This window comes from Zonotrichia albicollis, chromosome 6 (genome assembly GCF_047830755.1).
Source record: "Zonotrichia albicollis isolate bZonAlb1 chromosome 6, bZonAlb1.hap1, whole genome shotgun sequence".
NCBI lineage: Eukaryota > Metazoa > Chordata > Aves > Passeriformes > Passerellidae > Zonotrichia > Zonotrichia albicollis.
Window position 1 is genome coordinate 4,763,833 of NC_133824.1, and position 22,526 is coordinate 4,786,358.

At 38.9% G+C, this 22,526-nt stretch overlaps 1 protein-coding gene across 1 annotated transcript in view; it reads left to right on the forward strand.

Annotated features, from left to right (window-relative positions):
- The window catches only part of LOC141729243 (uncharacterized), a 74,406-nt gene that overhangs the window by 49,592 nt on the left and 2,288 nt on the right, over positions 1-22,526 (forward strand). The window contains exon 3 of the mRNA XM_074542143.1: positions 13,047-13,151. Coding sequence (XP_074398244.1) covers positions 13,047-13,151 — 105 coding nt within the window. The remainder of the gene's footprint in view (positions 1-13,046; positions 13,152-22,526) is intronic.

A 22,526-nucleotide genomic window follows, 5' to 3' on the forward strand; every position in this document is an offset into this window, starting at 1 on the left:
TAGATGCTTTTATGCCCAGGTTTAGTGGTTTTTTGCTACTCAGACAAATGCTCACCTGGGGATAAAACCTTTCTAATGCTATGACCAAACTGATTCAGGAGCCTGAAATCCAAAGGCAGTACCTCAAGAAATGTAGAAGTGAAATACTGAGAAGAGAAGCAATGAGCAAAGAATGCTGAGAGGAAGAAAGAAAATATAGAAAATATAAGTTAGAAACACTGATACATTGAGAAATTTGTTTTCTGAAGAGAAGGGCTAAACAGGAACTTGAATACAGATGGCAAGATGTTACAGAAGATGGGAATGAGTAATAATGAGAGAGAGAAATGGGGAAGAGTATGGTTCTTATTTTTGCTTTCTGAAATGTCTCTTTCTAGCCTTTCAATAGCCATGATAATGAACTTCTGTTTTGGTTAAGCTGCTGCAAGGCAACCCTTTTCACTCATAGTAAATCCTCATCTTTAGAGGAAAATGTCACAGTTTCCACAAACAGTCATAAAGTGTGTAATCAAGTTCTCAAGCAGTAGCATACTTGAGATCATAACAACATGTATACATCTTCAGGAACATGAATCTCAAATTCACTGCTGGTATTTTCCCATGGTCTGGAAAAAGCAATGGCTAAAAGGAGCACTTGTTTTTCAAACTGTGGAACAAAGGGTTTGATGTTGCTGAGTAAAACACATTGCTTATGTTCAAGAAACTTCAAAAATACTATAAAATACAAAAGAAACCCGCCCTTTCCTTAGGTCTTGCAACACCTTTGCATTTGTTCTGATTTATAAAAAAATCATAAAATTGTTTAGGTTGGAAAAATTTCAAGAGCATTGAGCCCAGCCATTAATCCAGCACTGCCAAGCTGGTTGTCCCTAAGTAGCACACCTACATATCTTTTAAATACCTCCAGGGATGGTGACTCTGTTACTTCCCTGAGCTGCCTGCTTGACAACCCTTTCTGTAAAGAGATTTTTCCTAATATCCAATCTCATCCCCCACTGGTACAACTTGAGGCTGTTTCTTATTGTCCTATATCTTGTTACATAGGAGAAGAGACCAGTCCCCACCTGGCTGCACTCTCCTTTCAGGTAGTTGTAGACAGCAAAAAGGTCTCTCCTGAACCTCCTTTTCTCCACACTAAACAACCTCACATCCCTCAGCTTGTTCTTATCAGTATGTGCTCCTATCACTTGTGCTCCAGACCCTTCTCCAGCTCCATTGCCCTTCTCTGGACATGCTCCAGCTCCTCAATGTCTTTCTTGCAATGAGGGATTCAAAACTGAGCATGGAATTTGAGGTGTGGCCTCACAGTGATGACTATGGGGGGGATGGTTACTGCAGTGGCCCTGCTGGCCACACTGTTCCTCACACAGGCCTGGGTGCCACTGGCCTTCTTGGACACCTGGGTTCACGTTCAGTTTCTGTCAACCAGCACCTCCAGGTCCTTTTCTGTTGGGCCATTTTCCAGCCACCCTGTCCCCAGCCTGCAGCACTGCCCAGGGTAGTTGTGACCCCAGTGCAGGACCAGAACCTGGCCTTGTTGACCCTCACACCATTGACCTTGGGCCATCAGTCCAGCCTGTCCAGATCCCTGTGCAAAATCCTGCCCTGCGTCAGATCACACTCTTGCTTGGTGTCATCTGCAAACTGAGGGTGCCCTTGGTCCCCTCATTGATAAGGTTATTAAAGAGTACTGGCAGCAACACCAATCCCTGGGGAACACCACTGGGGACTGGCTGCCCTGGATGTAAATCCAGTCACCACAAATCTTTGGGCTCAGCCACACAGTCAGTTTATTACTCACTAAAGAACATGCCAGTCCAAGCCATAAGTGGGCAGTTTCTCCAGGACAATCCTGTGGGAAACAATGTCAAAGGCTTTGCTAAAGTCTGGGTAGACAACAAGCACAGCCTTCCCTCATCTACAGCTGGGTCACCTCGTCATAGAAAAGATCAGGTTAGTCAAGCTTGTCAACTTAATTTCCTTTAATTTAATGCTCCTTTTATTTATTTTACTCAGTTTTTATTAGAGCAATAAGTTTTTCATGGGCTTAGGAAGTAAACAACAAATCTTAAACCAGCTAATTCTTTCTCAGCTGTATTTCTGAGAGTCCTGCCTTGACTTAGCATGAGCAGTGCTTAGAATGCAGAGGGAAATTAACACCCTTTGGATTATCAGCTTGTGAGGTAGTGAGCATCAGCTGAATTGGCCTGAATGACTTCTATGGTGGTGTTATAATTTAAACAGAAAATAGTCAAATACTTTGGAAAGGAACTCTAAGAAACTGTAAAATGCTTTATTAATGTTGTCAAAACTTAGTCACTAGGAACCATCAACAGCTCAGCTTTTGCCTTGTGGTATGCTGCTTGTGAGAACAGTGCAGACTTTCTCAAGCAAGTCTGAATCACAGGCAATCACACAACATGAAATGGACTTGACTGTGCCTATACTGGCCTTTGGGAAGGATGGATGCCTTAAAGGTCCTTTGTCTCCAAAGATATTGCAGGCAATGGGTCTGGTAAGTCCCAAAACTGAAGCAGAGTACCTCTAAATCTTTGGTTTTTGTCTCCCCTTTAATTTTGGAAGAACTTTGTGTTCATTGAGATGATCTGGAAATACAAGGAGTAATCTCTGTAAGCTTGGGGATGCTGATAGGTAAGACTAGATTTTCTAGCAGTGTTCAAGAAGAAAAATGGCAGAGGGAAACATCTTGCTCTCATTTCCCTCCCCTTGCCAAAATCTACCACCTAAACCAAGAAATACTGTACACAGATCAGGGACAATGTCACTGTTTATTTCAAACTACTGTTAAGAAGATGTTATTTATTTAAAACTTCAAACAAGATTGCAAAATTATGAGCATCATAATCAGCAAAGGATGTTCTCCTTCCCCTACCATAACATAAACCACAGTATGACAAATTAGGAGAAGCCTGCAGCAGTCAGAAAACCCCAAACCTTTGCTCTTTCTTCACATAGGTTTTCAAGATAAAACACATAAATATTGAAGCTACCCAGGACAGTAGATGAAGTAGCTCACAATGCCACTGTCAGAACCTGGCTTTCCCTTGACTACCCCCATAAATGTTTTTAAGTTATATGCAGAGAAGGCTTGTGCATGCAGAAGATTCTTCTGTTTTATTTGGTGCCAGCCAATAGTGGACAAAATACTTACACTAGACAATGATAATTTACACATTCTCCTTCATAGCAGACATAGAGCCTGTAGCAGTAACCTAATTGCAAGTATAAGGAAAGAAGGAATGAAAAAATACTCTATTTTGTGCCCTCATCCTGCTTGTCTTGTACATTCATATGCATTTTGGGTAGAATTCCATCTTGGAAATGACGCCTCTTGTAAAAGGCTAGAAAAGAAGCTGGTGGAGGAGTTGAGGTCCTGTAGGTCTTCAGTGACAGCTTGAGAAGAGGGGTGAAATGCCATTCTCACTTTAACTGTCCTGCTGGTTAGAGCCTTTACACTTTGGTGATGAAGGGAAAATGCCATTTGGTTTAAATAGGCAGTCTCTCTGAATGCCCTTTGGTGTTAGTTTCCCTTGTTTAGTGTGTGGGTATCATACATGACAATGGGAAAGAGAGAAATACTTTAGAAAAATAAACAAACAACTCCTCCCTCTCTCTCTCAAAAAAAAAAAAAAAAGGGAAAGAAAAAACAAAGAAAAATAAGAAACTGTGGTTGTAAAACCACAAAAATTGGCATTGAGGCTCCAAGGCAAGTGTAAGCCTTGGAATTTCTTTTAGCTCTTAAAAAAAATAGTCCAAACCAAAAAAACCCCAAAGCACAACAACTCTCTTTCCATGGAATCCAGCTTAATGATGCTTCCCCCCCCCCCCCCGCCCGCTTTCTTTTAGGAAGATTTGAAAGAATTTATTTAAAGCCTTGGCACAAGTCTTCTTTGCTGCTTTATGTTCTATAAAGCATGTTGGTTTTTTTGCTGTTTGATTTTTACTTAGAAATTTAAGAAATGCCAAGTCTGCTCTGTTATGGTTTTCCCGGTGATTTCCTGCGTATCTCAGAGGATAGGTATTCATTTCTTTCTCAAAAGAACAGCAGGAGTGAAAATGTGAAAGAAAATCTTAATCAAAGCCTGTGTTAGTTGCTGAAAAAATAAAAAGCAATTTAAAACAAAAAGAAGAAACAAAGACTTCAGAATAGTCTCGCTTTTGAAAGAAACTAATAATTTCTTTTCGGCAGTTGTTTAGTTTTCACTCTCTTGAGTTTGTAATATGATGTGGTCAATCATGAGAGTCATTGACAGCAGAATTTCTAATACAAAGAGAGAAAATAAAGGGAAAGAAAAATGTATGCAGAGGGCTAATGTTTAGAGGAGCTGCTCTTTGTGCTTCCAGCCCTGCATGGAACACACCTGGTGACCCTTTTGCACTTTAGTTCCTTACCAGGTGAAGTATGGCTGGGAGCACTTATGCTTTTTTTTGTCAAAGTGCACCAAGATTCAAAGATGTAAAATTCTTCACAAGTTATTCTTTGTGTTCGAGAAGTGGTATTTGATTCTGATTTTGGGTGACACAATATTATTAGCCCTTGTTGGGACTTGAAGTATACATATTAAACAAGTTATTATTTCTAATATATTGCATATATTAGTGGGGGAAAATAAATCTGATAGTTTAATAGATAATCTGGTTTGATGGTAGTGATTAAAATAATAGAAAAAGGGGATTGCTTGTATCTAGTCCCTTTGAACCATCTGATTCTGGCAGGTTGTCCAAGGGGTGGAAAATAAAAAAAATTGCTTTTTCAGTTGCACCTCTGGGGAAGAGGACATCAATGATCAGTTTTGGAAATCTTGGCTGATAATCAATTGTGGATGAGAGTGGGCATGGTAGGGAAATGCAGGGAAAAGTGCATTTCTGACTATTGAAGATACTGGTTTTTCAGTGTAAGCTGATGAGAATCTGCAAACATTGAATGGGGCAACACTCACCACTGGAGGCCAAACAACAAAATGATCCCTCATAAAATGAGATGATTCAACTGCATGGATACTCTCTAATGACATGGGTCTTTAGTACAAGTGTCTCAAAGAGACTGATTTCAAACCAATTATAGGATAACTACCATATAATTAATGCTTCAGGAATCCAGAATTCACTGTCTAATGTCTGAGACCAAAGGTTAATTATAAGCACAGTAGACATTAAGGCAACTGCTGCTATATGGTTTTATGATCTTTATTAAGATTAAAGAAATAAAATCTATTTTAATTAAAAATGTCAAAAGGGATCTTGAACTCTTTCTTCCCTTGTGCCCTCATCTGAAACTGGAATGTTCTGCATTTCATGGGCACTGATTTATGAACACAGATGGGTTAAACTGAATGGTGATATGAAAGACATTCCAGCTGACCCCTGTGCTCTATTTTTCTCATGGAATTTGTTGTTTATCCTGACATTAGAAATGGCTGAAGTGCATAGGTAGTTTCTGTTGAGGAGCCAAAGGAGTAAGGGGTCAGAAATTTCCAGGTGTCAATAACTACAGCTGAGGGGCTCCTTCATTGACAATTTGATCATCTCTGTCACTATGGGCAGTCATTGATTTGAAAACAAGGTAGGTACTGCTCGTTATTACAATGAGCAGTAATAACAGAGGATTGCTGCCATCCAGGACCATCATCCAGGACCATCATCCAGGATATCCAGGACAGCCACTGACTGTCTTGTGTATATTCCCCAGGAGCCTGAGTGTTGTCTTTTGTACACACACCTTAACATGGTGTTAACAAGGCAAAGCATTTCAGTATCTAAATCACATACTAACCTGAAAGGGATCTAGTAACAGAGTATTCTTTGCTTAGGTCTTCACATATTAGTACAGAATATACAAAAGTAGGTCAGTTCTGTATGTGGATGGGAACATAGTATCTGGTAACTGTAAACAGCAAATGGATGTGTTTTGTATGGACTTTTTCCTTTCTTTTTCATTCCAAGTTGAATCATGGCAAGCCCATTAGTCCAAGTTCATGCTTTTCTCCCCTTTCCCTGTGTTTCTTTGGTATAGTTAACAGTTAAATCTTGACATGGTTGAAATGAATATGGTTGGATTTTGTTGACCACTTTTTTGGGACAGGGAAAAATGTTTCGCTAGTTTCAGGAGATAAACCCAAACATGTTGAAGCAATGTATTTTGGAATAAATTAGTTGGTGTTTTAATGAGGTCAGAAGACATGTAAGAAGAGGTTTAAACTAAAGAGGTAGATGATATATCAGTGTGGGAAAGGCAAAGCTGGCAGGTTTGTGAATTTCAGATGGGCCTCATCTGTAAGGGCTATTCACATGCTGACACATTCAGTCATTTCACAAAAAAGAAAAAAATTAAAAGAGTAGCAGCTGCTGGCTTGTTTCTAAAGGTCACCACAAGGGGTTTCATCCAGCCTGAAGACTGAGATACTTGAGCAGAATGAGAATGCTCCAGTTCCCTTTTGACTAATATGAAATCCTACAGCTTGCACCAAATGAGTTATACCTGGTCTCTAGGCTGTCATTTAATCTTGGTTTGTGTGGCTGAGCCTTTTCCATCTTAGTCCATGAAGTTTTGCCACTGGGTAGGCAGTAGTCAGCTGCTCACTCTGCATTGTTTCACTTGAGCATGCATGTGAAGAAGGGCTCAGAACACAGAGAGAGATGTGTTCCTTCTCCTTGCCTATACTGTGCATTTTCCATGGAGCTGCTGCTTGATAAAGTAAAGAAAATGTCCTGGTAGAAGAGGAAAAGTACTCCTTACAAGTAAAACTACTGACCTGTTGGGCTTCAGTTTTTGCTGTCTGTCTTGGGCCCAGATCTTCTTGACTGTGCTTCAGGGATTGAGCACACTTGCAAGTAGGAACATTTCTTTGGAGATGTGATTTTGAGCTCCCTTGAGCTAAGAGTAGAAATGAGATCCTTTACTGCCTGGGAAATTACTGGGTGATTATATGAAGACAGGAGCCCATCTGCTTTCCTAACCTGCTTTTAATAGGCAAGCATTAACCATGGATTTTTTTATTTGTTTGTTTGTTGTTGTTGTTGGGTTATTTTCCCCCCCCAGAGATAAATATGTAGCATGAGTCAAGACTTCTGGGCTCCAAAGACTCTGTAAATGAAACTGCTGCCCTGAATGACCAGGATTTAAAGCAGAGCACTCATCTAGGCCACTTCTAGGGGCTTACCTCCTGAATATGTTGCCATCAGCTGCCTACATGGTATGTTGGCTGCTTTGGATTAAATTCTGAGGCATGAATTTATCCTCTGAATTGAATAGAGAGCCCAAGACTTTCCTTTTTGAATTTTCCAGTGGGATCTGATGTACTGAAAGATAGTGCTTAGCACTGAATTCCCTTACTCCCTTACTGGATCTTGCCCAATTTAACTACAACGTAAATTATCATACTTATGAAGCATGGCTGGTAATTATATGGACAGTTTTAAAAAGAAAAAGGTCTTAGTAATCACTATGTTAGCAAGAAGCTTATTCTGTATAAGATTTCTGAAGGATTGTGCTGCAGAATAAGCAAGAGAACCCCATTATACTGTTGAAATTATCATATCATGAAACATTACTATGCAAATATATAAAAGCAAAAATCTTAAAGGAGAATCAACACAGCAAAGCTGTAATTTGCAATATTCCTGGGATTTTTTTCTTGCCTTCCTCATAAAAACAATTATGAAAGAAGGACAAGTAACTTACCACATTCAGTGGTATGGTCTAAGAAATCTTTATGCTAAGCATTATAATCTCAGGAGCATGTAAGTGAATCCTCTTCACACACACATACATGCTGTATGAATTACTATCTGGGGATCTGTTTTGTCTTGTTTTGCACCTCATATTTTCCTCCCTACCCCTAGAAAAAGCAGGTAAGTAGCAAAACATTAGTAACTCATGTACCAATGTAAATGACTTCACAGAAAAAACAGGGTAATTTTGCAGTTGTGATACCCCTAGTGGAAATAATTATCTCCAGTTTAAACACTATAAATCAGTGTTTAAGGGGGTGCATGTTAAAATAGACTTTTCTGTTTAGGGCCAAGTCTGCTTTCTCTCAGGAGTTAGTGCCTGAGTGATAGGTTTTCTTGCTACTGCTTTTCTTCATTGGTCATGTATTACTTCTTCCCAGCTTGCCTCCTGCTGAAATAATTGTGGTGCTAATAACAATGTGTGGGGAAATGACCAGATGTGCTAGTTTTTTTAGACAATTATACCAGTTTTTCCAATTTTCCAGACATTTTTTCATTTCTTTATTAACTCACCGGTGCCAGGAATTGGATTTTTCCAGTACATAAATCCTAATTAGCAAGCCAGAGAATTGAGTGCTCCATTTTACTCCTGATGTGTCATTTCCCCTCTGTTCTTGGTTAATTGGCATTTTAAAAAGCCAACTCTTGTGTTTTTAAGGGTAAAAAAGGAAATACAGGAATATTTTGGGACAGAAATGAAAATATGGTAAAGGGACAAAAAATTAAAAGAAGTTGAAGTTGGGATCAGGGCCTTCTGGTAGCTCTGGGATTGCAGGACATGGAGATCTGCAGAGTGCTTAAGCTGCTTGAGGTTCAGCTTCATCTTTCTGGCACTAGAGGTGACTGAACCCCATCCTGCTGTGTCTGTGCTGCTTTCTGCTTGCTGTGGGCATGGTGTGATTTTATTAAATAATTCCATGCTGGCCCTGAGGAGCATCTAGAGGCTGATTTGGTAAAGCAAAGGCAGGGTTTGGTGCACTGCTGACGTGAGTTGCTCTTACAGGCTTTCCTTACAGCCTCCTTTTCTCCTTATCAAGGACCAGAGATAGAATGGAGTAGGAGGAGGAGGCAGAGGCTTGCCAGGAGTGAGGGTATCCTCAGATTCTGAGTCTAAGGATTCTTTCAGCCTTAGTATGTGCTTAGGGATGCCCTGAGCCTGTGGGAAGGGCTGGTGGAGGGTTGTCAGGGCAGGAGGAGTGGTTGTGAGTCTCAGGGAGGATGAAGCACTATGTCAGGAGAAGGGAATGGTACTAAAAGGTGCTTTTCTGGATAGATAGGATTACAGGAAACAGAGGAGGTTTATGAGGTTCTGAGATTCGCCTCAGAAGAAGGAAGAAGGAAGTTATTCAATTTATGAGTGACGTAAAAAAGGTTGTGTGTTCCTGTTGGCATTGGTATACTGCAGTTTGAGGCTAAAAAAGATTCACTCCAAAAGACAAAATGATAAAGAGGAGGTTCTTGCCACCTTGTACTGGGCAGTTTGAATCCTGGGAGGAAAAAAGGGGAGGTGGTGCCCTTTTTTAGCTTCTACCAGGGTGCTATAAAGGACAAAGGGAAGGGAAGCAAGCCTGATAAATGCAGTTCCACAACTTAGATAGCAGTTGGTAAGAAGGGAAATAAATAGCAAAACTTTTTCTCAGCTAGGAAGGGGTAACAGTTCAGATCTTGCCCCATCTCCATAGTGGTCTGTCCAAAACTTGAGTCTTTTGAGGTTCAGAGAAGGATGATTAATTTTTTTTTTTTTTTTAATTTTTTTTTCTTTTTCTGTGCTAATGCATTAATTGGTTCCAGGCAGACAGGGAACAGCAGAGCCAAGATATTGCAAGCAAGGCTGCAGTCCAGGTAATTTGAGGGCTGTCAGGAGACTGAGAAGCACCAGAGGTCATGGTAAAACCTGGAGTCTTTCACTTTCCAAAATGTTTCATAGGTCCAAGAAGTCTGAACAATGTCATGTTTTTGGGTGCTCAAATAGAAAGGAGGGAAGGGAAGGGAAGGGAAGGGAAGGGAAGGGAAGGGAAGGGAAGGGAAGGGAAGGGAAGGGAAGGGAAGGGAAGGGAAGGGAAGGGAAGGGAAGGGAAGGGAAGGGAAGGGAAGGGAAGGGAAGGGAAGGGAAGGGAAGGGAAGGGAAGGGAAGGGAAGGGAAGGGAAGGGAAGGGAAGGGAAGGGAAGGAAAGGAAAGGAAAGGAAAGGAAAGGAAAGGAAAGGAAAGGAAAGGAAAGGAAAGGAAAGGAAAGGAAAGGAAAGGAAAGGAAAGGAAAGGAAAGGAAAGGAAAGGAAAGGAAAGGAAAGGAAAGGAAAGGAAAGGAAAGGAAAGGAAAGGAAAGGAAAGGAAAGGAAAGGAAAGGAAAGGAAAGGAAAGGAAAGGAAAGGAAAGGAAAGGAAAGGAAAGGAAAAGGGAAAAGGAGAGGAGGAGGGAGGGAAATGTCAGAATACTTTGCAGTTATTCCAGCACTGCTGTGCTGCCCTTAAAGGGAACCTCAGGAGATTTCTCCTAAACCTGGGGACCATATTTCTGTCTCCTGGGATCTTCACAGCTGGAAAAGATCAGTCCTTGGCACTGCATACTGCACTCCCTGACCTGAGACACAGGAGTTACCTTTGCTTCTGACGCAGCTGGGTGCTGGTGTTCCTGGCTGTGGGTGCCTTTTCCCTCTAGCCAAAGCCTGGGCCTGTTATTTATTTACTACTCACTTTGGTTGTTGCTGTTTTAAAATATTTCATTGCAGAATTCATGGCTAACAGGTGCTCTTCCCTTTTATCTGTCCAGCTTGATGTATTGTCCTAGTGTGAGTGCTGGGAGAAAAACAGCACAAGGACAGCCTCTGGGGAGCTGCATGGCCAAATCCTGTCCTGCCAGTCAGCAACAGTGCACACCACCAAACCACAAGAGATTTCATATGAGGCTTTTCTTTAAAGGAAGTAAAAAGGCCTGCTGGTTTTAGTCATAATTATTTCTCTTTTTTATTAGCTTTTAGAGAATGAGCAACAGTTCAGTGAGTTGTGTTTGTAGCAAATACAGGTTATGAAATAAATGTATTTCATTTTTTGCTCATTTTGCAATGAAAGACTCTCCAAATTTGTCTCCTAAATGGTTTAACTCAACATAAGAAATGATGCTGCCAAATACTGACTGATTCAATAGATGATGAGTTTCAAATTCCTCTTTTACATGGGGAATGTGATATAGAACAATGACCTCAATTTTCAGCTGTGTCCTCAGATTCACCTCCTTTTTGGCTGTCTCTTTTTCTTTTTCAAGTTATCATAGTTTTTCAAGTCCTGAGGGTCTTAAGAGGGCACTAATATTTAATAATTAGGCACTATATCTCTGATGGTTCTTCTAGTGACATCTTTTACAACTAATGAGCATTTAATAGAATGTAATTAGGAGCTCTGATCCTTAGACCTTGACCTGTCTAGACCTTCTATACAACTAAGTGACTAGACAGCCCTTAACACTCATTAGGAGTTATCTGCACCCCACTTTACAAAGCTATGTGAGGAAACTGTTTAGATTTAGCCTCAAGCCACCTGCTTCCTAATCTGTTGCTGTGCACTCAGTTGATCCTGCTGTCCTTACAGTAACTGGAAAGCTACCAATGATTTCATTTTAAAGCAAATATTCTAATTCTGGAGGCACAGGATGGAAACCTGGTTGCTGTATTTGACAGTATGAGATCTTCAGAAAGCATGTAAATAGGAGAGATTATTTTGATGTTATGGAGAAACATTTACATTTTAAAATGAAAGAGAAACATCCAAAGGTAGTTAAGGAAGTTAGCAAAATGTGTTTTGATACAGTATGTTCATCTGGGATATATTTAATAGGGCTCCTTTTACAGGTAATATATTTGTCTTCATACTCCTGGAAGCCCCTTATATCTTTAAAGTAAATTAACTGGTTTTGTTACTGGTTTTAAAAGAAATTCATTAAAAAAATCTTTATATGCATTTATGAGAAGCAGTCTGTTTGGCATGCCACCAAGAAACACAGAGAGCAGGTTTCTTTCTTCTCTATGAATTTTTTAATGTATATGTGTCTATATTGTCAAATATTCTTAAATATCTTTTGCCTAGTCCGTATGCCTATTCTGTCTATTTGCCCTTTTTCTCACTTTAGTTTCATTCTAATTGCATAGACTAGTTGTTGTCAGAGTTTTTACTCAGACTTTGGAGACCATTACCATTGCACATGTCTAGGGGTTTTTTAAAGATAAATGCGACAAATCATGTAACAAAGGAAAGGAAAAATCCAATTCTCAGTATTTCTTTGATAAATTTTCAGTGGCTTAGGAAAAGGATCCAAATACATTCTTAATACATTTGATCTTGATCCTTTCTGGAAACGATTATATGTAACCAAATGCATCCATATATAGAAGACAGATTTTTTTAAAATAAAGTGTCCAAATGATCTTGCTAATGCTGATACAACATTTCAATTATTTGTCTTTTGAAAAGGGTTCTGTTTTGAGATATTAGTTGCAAATAGAGGAAATGAAGTGTTGATGTAGTAAGGAATAATTTACTGTGTCTGGAGAGTTCTAAAGCAAAACATCTGGATCAATTTGTTTACAAAGTCCCTGCAGATAAAACGCACTATCTCTCCAAAGGATCAGTTTGTGCCCTTTCTGAAAAATCATAAAAAAAAAAAAAAAATTTGCTATCATCATACACAGAAAGCTCTTGGGAATTTGTTAGTAGGGAATGCAAAGATGGTTTGAAATCCTGTTTCATAGGATATCAGCTAGTTGCTGAAAATGTGGTGTGGCTTTGTGATCTTATTTAGTCTGTCCTTCCCTGTTTCTCTGCTTTCCCCACACCCTTCATCTTAAAAAATAATATATTTTAGAAGCTGAGAGTAAGTACAGCATATTAGAGATACGGGAGAACTGGATGGGGAGTGAAAAATAAAACCTTTGGTTTCATATGGGCGTGAACATCTTCCCATAACTGCAGCTTTTTGAAGGTCCATCCCTTGGTGCTATTGAATTTAGTGGGAGGCAACCCCTGACTTAGACATAAGTAGTTTGAACTTGTGCTTGAAATGTTCTTTAGCAGAACAAAACAAGAACTTTTTTGTATTCACGTGTCACAACCTGGAAGAGCACAGAATGCTCTTTCTTGATTCTGCTCCTGCTATTGAAAGGTATTTTTGGATCCTTCTTTAACAAATGTAGCCACAGCAATTAATATCACATTAGTGAAACTTGCAATGACTTCACTAATCAGCATTTTCAAGAGCTGCTTCATGCACTTCCCTGACTTATGTTTTTGGTTTTTTTTCCCCCCAGATATTATCTTCATTTACAGGAATTTTCATGGAAAGTGAGCCTGAGCCATGGCAGATAAAGACCTTATGGATATTTTCCCCTAAGAGGACACGTCTAACAGATCTTGTATGTTACCTGATTTTTTTTCCTCTTCCAAGTTTACCTTTTATGGATCCTTGTAGTTAAAACACCGATCCAAAATACTAACACTGAAATTCAATTTTGTGATTAGAGATTTTGCATGCTCACCTGCTTCCGTTACTTTCTTGAAATGGTCAGAAACATGGGCTGATAATGTCTATGTGGCCATCCTTTTTCAGTTCCAAGGGCTCTCCTAGTATTACATCTTTTCTGCTGTTGAGAGAAGCAAAACCTCCATCCCTCCTGAGGGATGTTATCCTTGGAGTGTCAAGGGAATGAAACAACCATGTAGAAGAAGAATGGCCCTGGCACAGAACACGGGTCTCATTCCATCCTAAGTTTGGTCATGAATCTGAAGGTTGTGGTTCAGACAAATTTCAGAGCCATTTAAATTCAATTTCAGCTCAGCATCAGCATCCACAAAGCCCAGCTGAGAGTCCTGTTGTTGTTGACAGTATACTGAGCTCATAAAAACAAACAGGATCATTATATAAATCAAAAGAAGATGAAAGTAGAACCCACATCTTCCAGCTTGAATACTTAAAGTCTGCCAGGAGGAATAAAAGATACTTCCTGTAAGGGTGATGCATTGAAAACCTTTAGAGTTTTCTTATTTTACATGGTAAAGAGAAGGGGAGAATGTCCTTATTAATCCTATGTATACAGATGCTTTTTCATTCCAACAGGTTTATTTAATATTAGCAACATGTCCCTACTATTTTAATTCATTTTATGACACCAGCTCTGAGAAATGATGCTGGTTATCTCCATCTTGGGGCTCTGAAAGGATGAAGGAGAGTATTTTTGTTTCCCAAGAAAACACAGCAAAGTCGTTATACTTGCCTGGACTAGATGTCCTGCTGTTTCTAGATCATGCAGTATTTATTTAATTCTGTGTTCCTTGCAGAAGGAGTGTGTTTTCATGCAGATGCTGTGTAATCTCTCAGTAGTGTGGAGGACATTGCAAAGAGTTTTGTGCAGTGTTTGTATTTATTGGTGTGGAAAAGCAAAGTGTGTGCATATACCTGATTAATTATGTATCTTTACACATTTCTTGATAGCAGTTAAGCATTAGATTTTATGATCTAGCAACAGTAGGGTCTCTGAAGTCACTACATATATTTTTTATTATAAAGTGATTTAAGCTCTAGAACCAGTGTTTTAGGTTTATTTTGCAGATGTGTTTTCTTTCATAATTCATTTCAGACCAGAAAAACAATTTAATACATTCTTGATTTTGTTGTTTAGTGAAGTAGTCTCATGTTCTTTTGATAATTGCTGGAGAAATTAATGGAGTTTTTGGAAAAGGTTTTATGATATGTAAGAATTTAGAGTGAGATCCAAAAAAGCACTTAGGTGCACAAAGAAAAACTTAGGCAGAATCTAGATACCCAAATCCAAGGGAATGATCCAAATGCTCTGTGCAGAGGCCCAGGGACTGCACTGCTGAGGTTTCTCCTGTTGCTGAGAGCCCAAGGTTCTGCTGCTCGTGCTCCAGAGCTGTGTCTGTAGCACAGAGGATGCAGTGCCATGCAGGTGTGGCACTACAATGGGTATTAGAAAATGAGCTGCTGCAGCCAATGAGGTGTGGAAGACCTGATACAACCAGCTTGTTGTAGTTTTGCTCTTACAGACCTGGCATGATACAGAACATGTGCAGTCCACAGAGAGCAAGAATTTGGTGCTGCTGTACCTGAAAGTAGTTACTGCTTGAATTCAAATCGCAGAGGCTTGTGCTTTTGTTGATGCAAGATCTATTTCAACCTTATTCAAAATGGAAAAGTGATAGAATGAGAATTTTGAAGGAAGAAATCAGTAAATTTTTCATTTTCGACCTTCCACGAATAAAATAAACTAAAATTCATTAATTATGTTACTTGCAATTTCTAGAGACATACTGTTTCTATGCGTTAGCAGTGGGAAGATGCTTAAGAATGGTACATGGAGCTAAGAAACAATAGCAAAAGTGTTTCAAAACCTGTACTGAGATTCAAGTTTTGTCTTTGAATTTGAAGTGCTGCTAGTTTAAATTTTACCTGTCTACTTGGGGAGCTAAACTGTCTTGGCAAGGCTCCACTCATATATAGAGTTTCATTCCACTCTGTAATAGTTTCCACAAAATTCTAAGTACTGTAGAACTTTATGTTCACATCTTTAATGTCCCAGACAAGGAACTACATATTTTTGTTTTTTTGTAGTTTGATTTATAGTTTAAAAAAATCTATGATAATCTATACGTTGGCTAGTAACAAAAATGTAAGAAAAATTGGTGACATCATTGTTCTTTAGCTGATAAGCTATTTCCTTCTGCTGTAAAGTGGATAGTTTGAAGCATGCCTGAATAAATTGGAAAATCCTACAAGATTTCTAAGTGGAAATGGGCATAATATTAATTGATGGCTAATTAACTTAAAACAATTTTTTGAGACCCATAAGATAAGCAAGTGGTAAGACTAGAGGATTCATAAAGCAGCTGACAGAAATCAAACCTGTCTGATTTCATGTGTTCTAAGTACATTTAACTGACTATCATGTGTTGCTTTCAGAACATGACACAGTACAAGTGGTTCATGACCTTCTGTGAGCAGCTTTATACATTGTATTTTCCTCACCCAAATGTCTGAAGGCCAGATTAAATCTGTTTCTTCCAGAGAGGCTAAGATTTTCCAGGGCTTTCACTGCTTGTGGTGATTTATAGCATGGGCCAAAGTCCATTTGCTGGACAGGAGCAATCCCTGCTCACTATGTGAGGAATTACACAGTTTGTCTCACTGATGTGTTGATTGCATCTCATTCATATGTGAGAAAGGGATTAATTCTTTTACTCTAGTGTCTTCTAGGAATTGTCTTAACTCATGTGCATGAAGATTGGCTGTGAACTGTTAAGAGAGCACTGCTGAGTGAAAATATCAGTGTGACCCTCTGCACAGGGGAGCCTCCATCACACTTGTGCTTCTTCACTAGTAGAGCTGGGGAGCAGAGTCTGGTGGAGCTGATCAGCTTGTGCAGGTGACAGCCCAGTCAGGTGTAGAAAAGGACTTGAAGCTACAAACTAACATCATTTGAACCAGAAGTCTCAGAGATTTTATTATAGGAAATTATTACAGAGTCACTCCTTCTGATAAATTGCCTCAGATTAATTTTCTGCACAAATTCTCAGGCAAGTCTGTGCAAGAGAAATCATACCAGAAGTTGCTATCTCAGGGGTTAATCTGGAAGATTTGCATTTAAAGTCATACTCTACTGTAATTCAAACTAGCTTCTCTGTGTAAGTCAGTCCTCATATCTGTCAAGATGCTGGAATTTCCTTTTCTAGCTATTCTTAAAAAACCCCAAAAATGTATTAGTAAGCATAGTTATTTGTTCCCCCTGCCATCCTAGGCAACTTGAAATTGTCACTAAATGGCAATTCTGCTTTTAATACAGATGACATGTTACCCAAGGTTTTGAATAAATTACACTGACTGTTAAATTAGCTGGCACTAGAAGTCAGTGGCAGCATTGTAATGAACAGTTACTGGATTCATTTACAGTCAGGGAGCAACCATATAGCATTTATGTGTACATGCTGGTCTACTGACATGGAAATTGGTCTGACACACTTGACCTGTGTTAGCTGTGGAAATTCTAGACTGAAGCCAATTGCTATGCTTCCTGAATGCCACAGGCAAACCTGCTGTAATCCAGGAATCTCATTCCATGATATTTTATTTTGTGCTCCATGTACTTTGGAGCACAAAACCAGAATGCATCACGCTCTGTTAAAATAGTTGTTCTTCAGCTGATGTCTTCACTGCATTCCAGCTGCAGGAGAGAGGAATTTGAAGATGGTTTACTTGAGCCAAATTTTGCATTGTTTAATTGAGCAAAATATTCAAAGGGCAATAGAGTTCAATATCTTTTCTCTTTTGCAGTTAAATTAAAGTGATGTCATAGGCGGAGCTCTTCTGCTGTCATATTAACCTAGGGAATTTTCATAAATTTCCTTCCCAGAGCTCCAAAACATGTATTCTTCCATGGGACTTAGAAGAGAGATCTGTGTGCAAAAGAATGTTTAAGAGTGACACTGATCTTGTTTTGGAACGCTGCTGGGAGTCTATGGGTTTCAAGGAAACACTTGAGGACAGCAGCACATACTCATAGCTTTCTCCCACCTGCCCTCCCACTCCTTGACAAATACCTAAATCTGTCATACTCAGTGCATTTTACTCCTCATCTGTAAATGCTTTTAGGCAGAAAACCATGGATGTTTTTTACCAAACCCTGAAGACTAGGGTTGAACTTTGGGTTCACTAAATGTTCCTTTAAAAAAATTTAGAGAAAACAAAACACTCATTAAACCATCTCTATTAAGTACTGTTGATAGGTCAGAAAAGAACTGTGAGTAACAGAGCCTAAATAATATAATATAAATTCTGTATTTATGTATGAAAATAACTACAAAAAACTGCAATGATGCTTCTTACAAACCCCTGTTTTGAGAATATAATTTCTGTGGATTACTATGGATTAAAAATCTGCTTTAAAGTTATTTTGGGCATGTTTAAAACCACACCTCCTCCCTCTGTTCTATTTTCTTCTGACAGATAAGCAGCAAAGTGACTGCATTTTGAAGTAATTCTTTTACTGATATGAAAATAATATTTTACATTACTGTGTTTTGTTCCTTACCTCTGAGGATCTCAAAGCATATTAGATACCATATTGTATCTCTAGCAAGTGTTTGCTTCCTAATGACAAATATCCACTTGTGAGGCAAATGCAGCAACACATCACAATTAATTTGGGGGGTCTATTCTGAGACCCAAGGGGAATTTCTTTTGGTAGGAAAAGCAGAATTTGTTATGCAATTGAATTTGAGCATGAACTTGAGTATACAAGAGAGGCAAAGGTCTCATACCCAGCCTCTTTCTGTCACATGCAATGAAGAATCTCAGTAATATGCCATTTGATATGTACATGTATCTATGCTGGTTATTTGATGCAGAAGTTGGGAGGTATTGCTTTTTTTTGGCTCTTTAAGAACTAAAATGTGAACTCTTCCTTTACTTCTGCTAAAGTAGGCACAGGGTAGAAGAGAGTTAAACCTCAGAGTTCAGCCAGTTTCTGCTAATCAGCAGGAACCTGGGAAGAGCAGATATTCACTGTGTATCTTAATTGCTGACTAAAATGGTTTAGATAAAATCCCCTATCAGGACATGTATTCCAGTACTGAATGAGCTGCTGAGTGTGTACAGCACATCAAAGGGGTAAGGAGAGAGTTTTAAAAAGGGGTAAGTAAGATGTTTTAAAATCCAGGTAGATAATGTTAACACAGCTCTGTTTTGGGCTCAGTAGTCCTCCTGAAAGATTTGGATGTTGAATCAATCACATATAATGAGTGGAGATCTGGTGTGAACTTAGGCTTCTCAGAGTGATTGGCACGGACGCGCTGAGCTGGAATAGCCTTGCTCTTGTGGATCAGAGAGCTCCTTAGATGGAAGGCCTTAGATTGTGTGAATGGGAGGGCTGAAAATTCCCAGGAAGCAATTTGTTTGTCTTCAGAAAGAGTACATGCTAAGCATGGTTTCTGGAACTATTTGTATTGATTATGTAATAGCAGGTTGTACCATCTGTTTGGCAGTGGTCTCTCATGCTGCTTGCTTCTGTCATATATTTCTATTGCTAATTTACCTTTGGGTTTCAGTTTAGGTTTGAGGTAATGGATGTTTCAAGAGAAAAATGAGCCCTGATCCTCTTCAGGTCTCTCTTATATTTTCTTGAAGTGTCTTTCTTCTATTCAATGGGTGGACTGCAGCATTTCTAACAGATGTTTTTCACAGGCTATTGCATAATTATTTTTCAAGTGGCTTCTAAAAGCAGATGTTTCCATGTCTTTGATCTTTCTCCTCCTGACACTTTAACACAAACAGCAGATTCCACTGCTGCTGTCCTTTAGGTCCAGTGAAAGAAAATACCATAACAGTGATGCTGAATTTTTTTTCAGCCTATTTGGCAATAATAAACATGTGCAGGCATAATTCTTCTCCCTTTCTCCCTTGTCACTAGCATTGCTTACAGATACTATCTCAGGCTTTCTCTTTTAGAAATGTTGCCTTTCTCCATGACCTTTGTCCATAATTTAGTATTTGATCTTTATTTTGTTCTACAGCTTTGTTTCTGGTAACATCCTGAGTGTGCAACTGTGAATCTTTTACTCTCTGGGGCTTCAGTGTATAATTTTTTACCTCATGCCAAGGTAAATCACAACATCACTGTGGCATCTCCATCACTGTGAAGACCTTCTGACATGATATTTTTTTTCCAAATAACCTCATTTTATCTTCCTCTCTTGTGAATAGCTATTCAACAAATGGACTTTTTTCATTGTTTGCAGAAATAACCCTGCTTTCTTGTAAACCATTTTGTAAGAGGACTTCCTAATTTGACTACTTGTTCCTCAAAGACTAAGAGAATGAAACTAAGAATGAAATAAAGGGCAGGCCCAGACAAGTTTCATCCTGCCATAATTTATGATTACAAAATATGAACTCTAGCTGTTGGTCTGAAATTATGATAAATGTTTGAATCAAGAAAACAAAAGCTTTCTAGTAAATCTACTCTGTCTTAATTTAAACCTGTTAGATTTTCCCTCCAGCATGTAGAACGTCATCTGATGATGTCACATTTCAGCTACCTGTCAGACATTCTATTCTCATTCTGGCTTATTTACTAATTAGGATGGGTGTAATTCTGTTTTCATCTGGACTTCCTAGCACTGACTTCAGCCCTTTGAGCCATTCACCTGGTTGTCAGCCCACCTTCCTCTCCACTTATTTAACTCATATTAATTTTCTCTAAGAATGGTATTGAAGATAGTGTCAAAAGCCCTTCCAAAGTCAAAATAAATTATATCCACTAGACTAATCTTATCATAGAAGAGGTGATTTCCTAAATCCATTCTGACAAGAGGCTGTCACATTTTTGTCCTTAGTATGTTTGGAAATGGCTTCCAAGATTGGCTTCAACACCTTCCCATGGACCAAGGTGAGGCTGACTGGTCTGTAGTTCTCAAAAATCTCATTCTTGCTCTTCTTGAATACAGGAATCAGAATTTTTCCCACATAGAAACCTGTGCTGAGCACCCTAAGTGTTCATAGAATTGTCTCACAATGGCATTGGCCACACAAATGTGTACATCTTAAAAAGTCCCATGGACTCATAGGTGTCCAATTTGGTTAACTGCTTCCTGATGTTAATTACCCTTTGTGGTAGGGTAATCCTTGGTCTAGACTTTCCCACTGATGTTCAGGGCCTGGGATTCATCAAGGTAAATTTTTTCCTATTAAAGACTGAGGTAAAGAGGGCATTGAATATAAAATCCTAGAATCAGAGAACCACAGAACAACACATGTTGAAGGAGACATTGTAAGAACATATATATGGTCCAACCTTTTGCAGAAAAGGGAGTCTGGAGGAGATTAACTAGCACCCTGTTCTCTTGTATCTTGAAAAGTTCCAGTGATGGGGACTGCACTTCACCCTTTAGGAGGTTGTTCCAGTGACTGATTATTCTTATGAAAATGAAAAATGGAAAAGGTCTTTCCCATATCAAGATGAGCAATTTGGCCTTTTTGATGTACCCTGTATCTTTCAGCAGCTGGCCCACTTTTCCCCTGGTTTTCCATTTGCTGCCACTATACTTTCTAAAAGCCTCTTTCTAGAGGCTTTTCTTGTTCCCTTTCCCATCCTTCAGCTGCTGGTGGGCTTTGGCTTTCCTAATCCAATCTCAGTGTGGTAAAACACTGCCTTTGTATTCTTCCTAGATTCACCTGCCTCTCTTTCTACATCCTGTATACTTTCCCTTTGTGAATGAGTTTTTTCAGGACCACTCTTTTCATCCACCTTTGCTTGAGTTCCTGGATGTGGGGACAGATAGTTTTGGTCATTTTTCAAAGACCACAGAGGAGGTCATTGAAAATTAACCCTCTATCCCAGACCCCTCTTTGCTCCAGGACTCTCCCACAGGATTCTTCCTAAACTACTTAATCAGGCCAAATCTGCTCTTCTGAAGTCTAATGTTGTGATTGTTCTTCTTGCCTGATTCTCTCTCCTCAGGATCCTGAATTCCACCATCTCATGGTCACTGCAATCAAGTTACCCAACCTTCAGGGCTCTGACCACTTCTGTATTTACTCCTTCTGTTTGTGGCACCAGGACGACAGCTTGAGTGAAAGACAGGACTGACTATACTGATCCCAGAAATCTTTGAGCCTTCTCTTTCCCAATGAAAATTTGAAGCTCTGTGAAATCTTGGGTTTTTTTCTGCTTTTTCTTTTTCTTCTTTCCTGGGTTGGTGATTATCTTAGTGTTTTAATTTTCTGGCAAAGTTAGTGATCATGTCGCCAACAAAAACAATTTTTATCAGTTTTATTATGACATGAAAGTTTGATGAAGAATGAATTTGCGTTTGACTTTTCATATTGTTGTTCTTTTCCCTGAACTATTTATCCTGTATCTAATTGTTTTTCCTGCTGTGTGATAAGTCCTGATGACCACAAAAGGGTGGAACATGACAGAACATGTAACAAATGAAGATCCTCTTTGTTTCAATTTTTCTGTTCTCCAGGTATCTATTGAATTATCTACTCATTAAGATGTTCTACTTTATCTGGTCTTTCTCATCTGTTTTTTCAGGCTCAAATTTCTTTTCAAAGTGCTGCTAGGCATTCTTAAGCCAAAAAAAAGAGACATGTTTACTTCAGCAAGTAGAGATATAAATGCAGTCTTGCAAAGGGAACCAACTGGTCAGCCTTGTAAAACCATGGGAAACTTTCTTGCAGATTACAGAAAATGAAAGAAGAAAGTTTGCTAATTGTAGTATATTTGTTAACAATCTAACCATAATCCCAGCTGTACAAAAAAAAAAAAAAAAAGAGGGAAAAAAGGCTAGTGGCTGCTGTACTGTAGTATTTCCTTCTTTTCCAAAGCATAATCCAACTTTTTCTTGAATTAATGTACACAAGTCACTTTAACTGCTGGCTGCATAACTTTTGGCAGTTTGTTTGATATTCCAGCCAATCTTTGTATAAAAAATCATCTGAATTGTTTATGAGTTTGTCCTTCTGTCTAGAGTTTATTCCATAATCTCTTATTTTGAAAACAACTGTACTTACAGGATGCTATTAAGTAGTTTGGATGTTGCATTGAAAAGTTGTGGTTAGTGGGCAGGAGATTCTTAGAAGTTGGAATCATTAGACTCATGTTTATCAACAGTTGAAAAAGAATAAAATAAATGAGGCAATTACACCTAAATATTCTCATGTAGTATTCTAATTATGCAGTATGAAAATGATTTAAGTTTTCACAATTAACTCTTTT